This window comes from Hesperophylax consimilis, chromosome 7, assembly GCF_061612785.1.
Source record: "Hesperophylax consimilis isolate HC1 chromosome 7, BYU_Hcon_1.0, whole genome shotgun sequence".
Taxonomy (NCBI): domain Eukaryota; kingdom Metazoa; phylum Arthropoda; class Insecta; order Trichoptera; family Limnephilidae; genus Hesperophylax; species Hesperophylax consimilis.
The window spans coordinates 14,519,749-14,532,064 of record NC_142842.1 but is presented as its reverse complement, the minus strand read 5'-3'; the positions used below and the strand labels follow the sequence as shown (position 1 = coordinate 14,532,064).

At 34.0% G+C, this 12,316-nt stretch overlaps 1 protein-coding gene across 1 annotated transcript in view; it reads left to right on the top strand.

The window, feature by feature from the left end:
- RhoGEF64C (Rho guanine nucleotide exchange factor at 64C) overlaps nt 1-12,316 on the top strand; it is a 259,239-nt gene that overhangs the window by 215,572 nt on the left and 31,351 nt on the right. Inside the window, exons 5-6 of the mRNA XM_089633241.1 lie at nt 7,498-10,086; nt 10,195-10,472. Of these exons, the coding sequence (XP_089489367.1) occupies nt 7,498-10,086; nt 10,195-10,472 (2,867 nt within the window). The remainder of the gene's footprint in view (nt 1-7,497; nt 10,087-10,194; nt 10,473-12,316) is intronic.

Genomic DNA, 12,316 nt, shown 5'->3' with positions numbered 1-12,316 from the left:
AAGTGACAGCATGGCAAATTTCTGATAAAATATTAATCATTCAGAATATAATGAGAACATGAGTTCTTTTCCTAATAAATATCTTGAAGGAATGCCACAATACCAGTGTGTTGATAACAATATCAATATTTGTATGAACGCGTGTTCCGCCGTCATAGTAAAACATTTGCTTTTAGCCGATACTTTGTTACGAAACCTGTCAATTTGATTAGTTAAAGGCCTGCGTTCCCGTTTTTAACAAAGAAACAAATAATTTGTCAGGATTTTGAATAAATTAACAATATATTCAGTATTTTTTCTCCGTGAAAAATGAAAAAGTGGACTTTTGCATTAACACCACACAGGAAGCCCCGAGGAAAATAATTTCCCTCAGGGCCTGTGTCATTTCTAAAGATGCTGTGTGGAGTTGAGAGGAATGAGTGAGTATGGATCTTGAAAAGACCCATGTTGTAGGAGGGAGGTAACACAGAGGCCGGAAAATCGTTCCACAACCGAGCTGTTGAAATCAAGAATGAGTCGTAGAAGAGACCTGTTCTCATGTGAAAAATGTCAACCGTATACACATCATGCTGGGCGCGCATGGGCATACAATGTTACATTTGAATTTCTACGAAACAACTGGGCCTTAGGGTTTTCACCATATTATTTGTTGTTTATGGTACTCACCAAAAGTTAATGTATTTTAGAGCATTAAGAAAGTAGGTACCTACTTTAATTAAATTTTTACGCGGGTTTCAAATAAGAGTCCTTACAGCCAGTAATTTTAACTAAATTTTATCTACCGTTACAGCTATCGTCACACTATTGTAATACTCATATGTAATCCATTTCTCATAATGATATTTCAATAATGATCTATGAAGTGTTGATATATTAATGCATATCTGTCAACAAATAAGTCAAGACAACATCAATAAACAAAAGATAGTCGTGTTGATCGATCGTTATCAAAATCATTATCAAATACACTATTTCAGTTGTGCGCGTGTCCTGCGTAATTCTGGATCAATGAACTCTGGATTTGCTTTGAATTTAAGCATCATTTTGAAAATTCCAACTGTTTGTGTGAAGAATTCAGACAAGCCACAAAGCACTAATTGAACTAACTTATTTTTCAAGAATTCAGAGTACCTATAATATACTGAATACAGTTTAAACGTACACATCTTGTGTACCTACGTTGTCGAAAATGATTAAAGCAACATGTTAAAAAACAATTTAACTGTTAGGTACCTTTCATTTGTATTGGTTTACGTACCAATGAAGTAGACAGTTATCACCTTTAAACTTCACAGTCCATAGACACCTTGAATGTAGTTTCTTTTAAAAACTGCCTTTTGTTTTTTTATTATTGTTTTTCTTATCCACTTCAGTAATAAAGGTCATAGGTTTATTTGATTAACTCTCACACTTTTGATCAGCGCTTTGAATAGATATTTTTCATAATTTCTTTTTACGTGTTATTGATAGCATCACGAGCGTTGTTGCAAAACCCATATCTCAAATGTTAATCTGCATATATAATTTACGATTTCCATTGCGAATTGTAAAAACACGTGCGTCAAACAGTGCGGTATCGACCGATGAGAACCTTTTTGAATGGAACGGATCAAAGATGATTCACTCTCACTTGTTTTTTGTCAGTCATCCCTGAAACTTTCTATGTGAAAATGATTCGCTGCACGTGATGATTGGGCTTTTGTGGGGTTGACAACATTTTACAAGTCCAAACGAAAAAAAAAATGATAATAATTATAGGTGGTAATGTGAAACCATAGGTTGGTACAGCGTAACTTTTAAAATAGGAACACAAAGAAGACGAATATAGAAGTCCCAGAGAGAGGTCGTACGTGACATCATTGTTATGTCTTAACGTCTACACGGAGAAAAATGATCCTGTTAAAAACTTGACAGCATACTAACTTCATGATAAAATATTAGTCATTCAGAATATATCGAGAACATTTTTTATTTTTCCTAATATAATCATGACGGAATGCCACAATATAAGTATGTTAGTATCAATATCAGTATTTGTGTGTTCCGCCATCATCATAAAATATTTGAAATTGATTTTGATACGTTATAGACCCACAGTCCCCTTTTTAACGGGAAAACGAATAATTTGATCAGATTTTTAATAAATTAACAGTATTTCACATCGGTAAGTTTTCTCCGTTATGTCTTTTTCGTTTTCATACAATATGAGTAAAAAGGAAGACATACGAGTACGAATGACATCTGTCTAGGACCACTATAGTTAAAAATAATCTTTCTGTAAAATATTCTATTGATTTCGTTATATTTAGTTGTATATGAGGTTTAAAATTTTTTGACTCAGGGATGTTTCACAACAACATTTATAATATTCCATAGTACTAAGCATTAATCTACCCTTCTACATGTAGAAAAATGAGTATTGCTGAATTATTAAAAATCTCTTCAACTTATTCGTAATACAGATATAACCGGTATTGCATTAAGCTTTTAGTACATTCCTAATATATCAGAACACGTGTTCATGTCTCTGCACCATGCCTTGATAATATATAATGTCGAAATGCGAAAATATTATTTTTATGAACACGTAAATGCAATAATACATTCCTCTCTTGCTAACGGGAATTATATCAACATAACATATCTTGCTTTTTAACGGGAAACATATCAATTCATTCGTTAAGGGTTTTTAACCGGATTACGAATAATTTAAAGAGATTCTTAATAAATTACAAATATCTTTTAGCAGTAAGTACTACCATTCATGTTAGCTAGATAATTTACATTAGGTTTTTTTTTACTAAAGTTTTTTTGGATGGTATTTTGTAATCTCAAGTTATGCACAGAATTGCACTCCATTTCCAACTATTTATGTGGTCTACCCATTTCTATCTTAGTTGTGTAATCGATTTGCAACAATTGTGTCATGCTATGCAAATTTCGAGAACCACTTTTAGATATGATATAAGAAGAATATACCCTTAATCATTTTTTTTTTCAAGGATTCAAGGACTCAATTCATCGAAAATCGCTCAGAGGTCATTTAAAATTTGCATACCATTCCAATATTCATCATTTTGGCCTACGGGAACAATCAATAGAGATGATTGAAATTGTTTGAAACGCTCTCAGCTGTACGGGACCGTAGAATGGCGGAATGTGTACCTATTCTAGTTTATTACTCTGCCTGCAGTATTTTTATTTACTCGGTGCGAGTCTGATGCAAGTTGCTACTACAGATGGATTGGTCGATAACGAATTGCTAACACGCTAGCTGTCGCAAAGTTCAATTTCGTGACCTCTCCGAGACTCAAACGTGGTACGTTAGTTTCTAAAGCAATAACCGGATCTTAAGATTCATCTCAATAATGTGGAGTGTGAAAATCTCGCCAAATGATTCCCTGTATTTCTATTAGAAAATACGAGTATTTCCGTATGTGCAACTGTTTCTGTACAACAACATTCAGTAATTGCAATATTGCACTATCGTTATGGTGGTTCTCCCTTCCTAAATGTACACACCTATAGAAAATCACAATTTAATTTTTTAATAATTTTATTTAATTTTAGATATACTTAATATATCAAGATACTTATTATGTATTTCCTTGTAATGCCTTCTTTGTTGTATGTATATTTAGTAATTACCGGGTGACGTGTATAGTATACAGGTGAGGGTGTGTGTGTATGTGTGATTGTGTGTATATGTATACGCATTGAACAGTTTATTTTATTGACATGATGCTTCTTTTGAATTTGGGCAGAGAATCCGAAAAAAATGTCGATGTTAGAGTTTAGACAAATATTATTTAATGTATGAAGAGCACGGTTAATTGTCAATATAAAATATTATTGAATGTATGAAGAGCACGGTTAATTGTCAATTCACAATATTATTGAATGTATAAAGAGCACGGTTAATTTTCAATATACAATATTATTGAATGTATGAAAAGCACGATTAATTGTCAATATACAATATTATTGAATGTATAAAGAGCACGGTTAATTGTCAATATAAAATATTATTAAACGTATGAAAAGCACGATTAATTGTCAATATACGATACAATTAAATGTATGAAGAGCACGGTTAATTGTTGATATGAAATCATTACAAAAATATGTGTCTTTTAATTGGTATGGAAAACAATTAAACATTTAATTAGGTAGGTACCTACCTAATTATAATACCCAATAGTTAAATAACTTAACAATGCCATAAACTGTGGAGGTACCCACCTACCAATAAAAATCTGCATTGCCGGGATGCATAATCTTATTACGAGTTGCGCCAAAAAAAGAAGTTTGTCAAAAGAATGTTTTATTACCTGAACATTTTCTCTGCGTATTGTATCTACAATATTGTACACGAACTAAACTGAATACGGCTTACCCTGCCCAGACTGGCTACAAGCATTGAGATTTGATTGCTTTCGTTTGGCTATCGGCATGCTTGAAGATAAACGTTGAAAGCGGTTAAACCACTTGATTCTTCCTGTAATGAAATGCTCACTAAATCATAAATGACCGAAAACTTCGTATTTTGTTTCCTAAGTCATATTTTAACCACGATACTTATTGCTCGCGCAGAATACAACGTTCAACGAGGTTTATACATGATTATATAAAGCTTTTATTTTATTTTTTTTTAAATTTTTATTCCAGATCTCGGGGAGGGTGGTGCAATCCCACGAGCTCCATATTATACATAGAATATATATTAAGAAATATTGTAAGATAATACATACACAATAAACGAAAACAAAAGACCATAATAACAATGCAAAAAAAAACATAATGAGATTAAAGTTTTTTATTTAAAAAAAAAAAAAAAATCTTTTAAAAATATATATATATATAGCCTCTCAGAAGCTAGGCGTAAGTAGGTAAGCAATTGAGCCCCACTGGAGTTTGGCAGCCACCTCTGGTCTGGAGCCCCTAAGCCCTCGAAAAAAAACTTGACTCATTCGTGCAGAAACGAGCGATCAGTTTGATAGATTCCCCTCTCTTAAAAAGCGGATTGTAATCCTTAGAGCACATGCGTCAGGTAGGCATGCTGTCCCTGTTCTACTGGTATTACAATGGAAGATGCTTATAACGGAATTGATTCTTTCGGCACCGGTGCATAGTCGGGAAACACATGCCTAACGCGCACCCAATATGTGTACTCGTATACGGTTGACAGCTCGGCTGTGGAACGATTTACCGGCCTTTGTGTTTCCTCCTTCTATAATATGGGTCTCTTCAAGTCCCATGTTCACTCGTTCCTCTCCTCAAAAAGACCCTCCACACAATATCCCCTCCTGTGTGTAGTTCTTGAAAAAATTACTCGTGAATTACTCTATTTGACACAAATAAATACGATTAATAAATGGAACCAAAAGTGATAAACCATCAGGATCACTTAAGTATAAAAGCATACCATAGTTATAAAATATCACTGAATATATATTTATATATATTTAAAAGTTTTAAATAATTTTAAAAAGGCAGGAGATAAGGGTTATATTCTAGTTTTCAGAGTGTAATTTTTGACTGAGTTTTGATTTTTTTAATTATAAGTTGATATAAAAAAGATTTGCAAGTTTTAATGTAATAAAAATATTAATAATAGTTATTTTCATGCTCACATGGTAATTTAAATTTTTTGCACCATATTTCTCAGAACCACGATGAAATATTACTTAGACGGCCCCAGCAATGTTATTATTGGTAATTGAGTGATTTCACATGGCGGAATGTGATAAACCACCTCACCATTGCCCAGCAAAAGTTACGTTTACGGCTTATTAAATGACAGAAATAACTACGTTTTACTGCTACGTGATGGCCAACGAGTCGGATACGTTTGAAAAACATGAAATGAAAAAAATTATGACATTCATTATTCATGCACTTTGAAGGCTTTTCATGATTACTCAATTGAATAAAAATGTATGCATTGCACGAATCGTATTTGTACCTACTCGTAAATGGATTTCTACAACATCAAACATTCCGGCTGTAATAATTGTCTCAAGCAGCTGCTTTTAGAAATGCATTGCAAATATTCACTTTACATTTGACGGTATTCGGAGTGGTGTGCTCCTTGGCTCTGTACACAAAAGTGGTTGGTTCAAGAAATTTTGAAATATTAAATAAATAAATTTGAATGATAAGGCGATGCACTACGTCGTGTAATATTTTGAATGAAGCTGCCATCAATAACACTCCTTACGTAGATGGCGATAAGGCTTAAATTCCCGCTTAACACCATCCAGTTGTTTGATTTGGGCAAGAAAAAAACATGGCCAAAAAGTGCCTTTTATTTTATTTTGTGGATGTTCAGGCATAAATATTTAAATTTTTTCCGATCATTTTATAAAAAACTTAATTTTCCACATTTTACAATAAAACCATAACGGAAATGGGTAAGTAGGAAATTTTGAACTTTAAAGCAGTTTTCATAGACCTTATAAATTATTTTTTTCTGGGCTTCTTAAAAGATTTATATAAAAAAAACTCGATTATTTCAAAGGTCAAGATGTATTATACTCGTGGTATTTATTTAAAGCATCTAAAACATTTCTAGGCGACCAAATTTTCAAACCAAAAACACATGATTTTGCATTACTACCTAGTGCATCGCCTTAACGGTGTATTTCACACGTAGCTTATATATGCTTACTTCAATCTTATATATATTTGCACACTTCAATACGTTCAAATCTGTATCAGAATTTACCCGTGGAAAGAGAGACTCGCTATCTAAATACGGTAGATGACAAATTCGACGCGTTCTTTGAAACTATTGTGAGTTTACAATATTTTTGGCACTAAGTACTAAATGTATCAATGGTACTTTGAAACCAATTAAGTAATGTTATGTAACCTGTAATGTTGTAATTTAATGTAGGTTTACGAATAAAACATAAAAAATTACATTGCATCTCGTTATAGAGTGAAAGATACTCTCAGTATCTCTCTGGTGTAGCAACCATTCAAAATCGAAACTTTATAGGTTTTAGTTATACACGGAGAAAAACGAGTAGTGTTAATTTATTAAGAACCGTGGAGGATTGCAGACATTAACGGAATGAATTAACAAGTTTCTTGACTTTTAGTAAAATACGAAAAAATTACGATAATTATGTTCATGATAATATATTTGTAATTTACTAAAAGTTTATCAGAAAACCTGTTGATTCATTCGGCTAAGACCCGAAAACCCGTTTTTAACTGGATTAAAAATAATTTGAAAAGATTCTTAGTAAATTAGTAAAACTTATTTTTTACGTGTATTTAGTGACCAATAGCCACTCTAAATTTACAATATTCTTCCCCCCTACTTCCATCAGTATCACAACATTTGTGATACCGTTATTTGACTCAGAGCAGATAGAAAACTTGTGTGGTATCACATTAAAAAAAACATGTTATTTATGTTCATTAAAAGGGACCCTTTGTGTGCAAGTCGAGCGGTATATTTAAATGTTTTTGTTTGTTCTCTTTCAGCTTCAGGGAAAGGGGTCGCATTGCGTAGGAGTCTTTCCGAACGCCTCACTCTTCAAGGGTCCCCGGAGTCCCCTTCGTTCTTAGACACGATGGCACTCCGCCCCCGCCCGCCTCGCGCGCACTCCAGACAGGCGTTCGTCAGCACTCAGAGCCTAGTGGAGATTATCAATGTTGACAAACCGTCGCGCCCCAAGGACCGCCCGCCCCCACCTCCAACTCCCCCATCAGACTCCGATTCCTCTTCAAAAAGCAAAAATTCCGCCACTATCAGAATCGTGTGCAGCGATGACAGCGAGAGCGACTCAATAAAATCTTTTAGCCTCCGCAATAAACATTCTCACTCTGATTTAAATCTGCACACCTCGGTCGAAGCATTTGAAATATCTGAAACGCCGATCAACCGACGACATACCTCTGATGACAGTGAGAAGTTGCAACACTTATTGGAATTGGCAAATAAAAACAACCCTCTTCCAGCTGCACCACCCAGGATTAAACCAAAGGAGGTAACTAAGTTGGCAGCACCATCAAAAAAAGAACCAAATTACGTCAAAACTAGATTTGTTAGAGATAAAAGCATTTTGGAAGAGGTGTCGGCTATGATAGCATTTGACGTTGATGAGAAAGGAACTGTACAAATATCAACGGAAAGTCCATCTCAGAAATTTCCTTCCACAGGTATTCATAAAATATCTATCATGCAAAACGATGAAACTGAAAACGAAAGTAAAACAGCAAAAGAGACCAATAGAAAAACTTCTATCTTGATAAATGGCGACGCTTGTTATTCAACAGTGAATGTGAACAATGACACGCCACTATATCAATCTTCAGTTACTATCAATGATGCATCAAGTCACACAGGAATAAATAATGGTAATACTGTGACCATAAGCGTTTACTCTGGATCAGAGACTTCTAATTCGGAAATGCACAGTAATCAAATATACATAAATAACGATAGTTCCTATAAATCAACGCACAAACTCAGTGAGATTGATATAAAAAATGTTCTCAGGGTGTCCAACCCAACAATATCATCACCCAGTAAAACAATGGTAGTTGTTGACTACGAAACAATAAACGCTAGACCATTCTTAGAAAAATCTTCACCAGAAAATGTTTCGAGTAAACATACAAAGGATGTTGACACACCTATAAAGCCAATCTCAAAGCAGTCTCTTAATTTTACAACGCCTAAAACATCAGGTGGAAAAACTTTGAGAGGTACAAGGAGCCATGAAAATACCAGCGATATGAACTCAACCTCAGAAGACATAACTGAGATATTAAAAGACCCAGTAGAGGCAGTGAAAAGAAATCTAGTACCACATGTGTGTGGCAAAGCAATAAGTGATATTTCTGATAAATTCCTTCCCAGTGATGAAGTTAATAATCCAATTAAAAATGAATCAGAATTAAAAGGTTTGAGCAGAATAGGCTTCGTAGCAAAACTTTTAGAAGATCCGATGCTTGGACATTTAGCAGAGGGATTAGATAATGACCTCGTTGCGAAATTAATTGAAAACTCATTACTTAGGTTAAAACAAACAAGAGAAAACGCTGAAACTAAAGAAAGCGAAGATGAAGAAGTGATGTCAAAATTAATTGATGCATCGTTACTCAAACTGCAAGAAGAAAGAGTTTCAAATGGAAAACCTTCTGAAAAATCAGCAGATGCAAATAATGCAGATGTTTTAATCGAAAAATGTAAAAATGATAGCGAAGTTTTGAATTCCAACGAAGAAATAACAAGTTCCCAAAAAAACAGTGGAGGGAACAATGCCTGCTCTCCTCCATACGAAAGCATGGAGTATGAGAGCGGGATGATGGGAGGAGCTTCTTCAGACGTTGAACTACTTTCAGATTGTTATAACGCATCCGCTAGTGAATTGTCGACAGAAGATGACAATTGCACACGATCGAAGTTTTATCAAATGTTAGTTGACGCAACGTTATCAGAGATAGAAATATCCAATACCATCGACGATGATCATCACTATGAATCAATAAGACTGAATGCAGACCCAATTTACGAAGAAATTGGTGATATTCCTCCACCCTTACCTTTAAATCCTCCGCCAACATCTTTATCCATACTGGATGAAGATAAAAAGATCATGACTAGATCAATATTTGAGGGTGCTTCAAAATATGATATTCTATCTTATCTCGTTGATGCAAAGGAACGTGGAATAGTTCCCGAGGACAGTTATACTTTCAATTTTAATTCGTCGAATGATATCGGAGCTGAGGAAGAGGGAGAGACTAATAAAGAAATAATCGACCACCAAAGACAAAGTTCAGATCTCAGCAGCAGAGTCAGCAATCTTTCAAATGGTTCAGATTCAAGTGAAGATAATTCACTCATCATTACGAACTTGGGAAACGACAAAACGGTTGCATGTAAAAAGTCCTCATCTGAAATAGAGCGAAATGATTCCGGGGTTGGTTCTGAGACAAGCAAATGTTCTAGAAGTCGGTGGCAAAGTCACAATATTCCACCAAGCTCGATTTTAGACAACAATGCCCCAATTCATCTGTGCGAAGATTGCGATGGTGCTGTGGAGACCCAAGTAACAGATTCAGGTAAATTATAATACAATGTGATCTATTAGATTATTATTTAACTTTCTATGTGGTAATTAAGTCCATCTATATATATATATTTAATAATACTTTTTAATGTTATTTCAGGAGTCATGTATGCTCCGCTCGTTTGCCGAAAGTGTGGGAAGAAACGCGCTGAGAGAAAAGAAATCATCACCGAGATTGTGGAGACCGAAGAGAAGTATGGCAGAGACTTGCAGATTATCCTGGAGGAATTCTACCAGCCCATGCTGGTGGCGGGCCTGCTGACTCAAGAGCAGCTCTCGGCGATCTTCCTCAACGTGGAAGAGTTGTTGGAGAACAATCAAACGCTGGCAGAAAGACTGAGAGACGCCCTGGAGATTGCAGTGGAACAAGGAGATGAGGTCAGTGTCTCTTGCGAACATGTAATTTAGAAAAATAGCACAAACATTCCATGATGTTTATGCTCACACTTTTCAAGGTTATCTTCAATACTTGTAAGTGCTATGTTCTGAACAATGTTGCTTAATACCTATTCATTTACAACGATGTGCCACAAAAAGATACGACTCTTAAACTTATTGCCCGTATGCAAATTCTTATGTTTCGATTGACATCATTCGTACATAAAGATAAAATTGTAGATATTCGTTATTATGTCATAATTGCAAAGTCTGAATCATGCAAAACAAGTTGACATTAAAGCTGCAGCGTTACCTATATAGCTTCTTTCTGAAACCCGTTTGTAGCGTAGTCGTCATTTTTGCAGAGGAATCGATTGCAAATAAACTTCATGTTCCAGTTAGTAGAGGGAATTTTAAAACGATGACTAGTCAGAAGTTCTAACGGTCTCGCATCAGATGGTCCGAGCGAACTGGTGTGCTTGCAGACAGAGAACAGCTGCTGCGGTGAGGCCTGAAGGTAACTGGACTACTGAGAGTAAAATGGCTTAGACTTATAACTTGAAGCTGGCCAGTAAACCGCTTGTTTTTTATTTCAATAAATTGTTTACTAAACCTTAAAGAACCCTTAGGAGCGGATATGAAATAAGTGTTTTCTGACTAAATAAAGACCGGACTTTTTAAATATAAAATACAACTCTCAGTAAATGAACGCTTTAAAATTAGTGATTGATTGGGATCACTATTTAATAAAATTGTTATTATGAGAACAACTTAATGGATTAGATTTATTTATTTATTTTGTAAGAAACAAACAGCTTTTATATAATTTACAATGATAGATATAAATATACAAGTTAATTGAAGTCAAGCCACAGAAGTTTCTTATGTTAAAGTTTAATAGAAATGAAGTTTTAATATCTTAAAATTAATTTGGTGTTAAAGGAAGGGGAGAGGAAGAAGAAACTAGGAAGAGGATAGGAGATGCTCCCGATACATTCCATACTCTCATATTAATAATCGATCGTACGCATTACTTCATATCGATATTTCTTTAGGTTATTACCATATATGATAATATGACAAAGAAAACGGATATCAATTTATGTTTTGTATGGGTACACGGCTTTTTCATTATTTTTCGTATCTACAATTTATTATAGAAAATAATCTAAAAAATACTCTTTTTAAATTTAAAAAATATTTTTATTCAGTTGTTTTTTTACACAGGTCTTATAAAACTGAGTAGTATTCAGTTGAATTGTAAGATTTCTCTCATTTTTTAAATTTTTTTTGTTTATCAAGTGAATCAATCAGTAAGTTTTATTTCAGATACTTGAGTTTAAAGTTTTACTAGATGTGGTATGATATTAAAATTAGATTTATTTCTAGCAACTAAACAATTTAACGGATGCGTATTTTATTACCTATATTAGATTTTAACTTTATGATTGCAACTTTGTGATAGACCTAAATTAGGTTTTATTTCTGAAGGCTATTTTATACGGTGTGTAGTTATGTATATTTCACAATATTATACATTAATATTTACTTGGGTATTTGTTGAACGTAATAACGAATCTTCTTATGTTGTATTCAATGGAGAGATAGATTTGTAGTGATACGAGATCACCAATTCCAAAATAAAAATTTAAAGCCATGTTACTAAGTGAAGTTTTGTTAAGATTTAAATGCTTAAAGTTCTAAAATCCCGTACAAAAAAGACCCAACGATCCTAAGCAAATAAAACAACATATTAGTAGTCTTCCGTCGTAAATCGTTGACAAGTTATCAAAGAACTGAAATCGTTTAGATTAACTCTGAACTAAAAGACATGGGTAAAAACT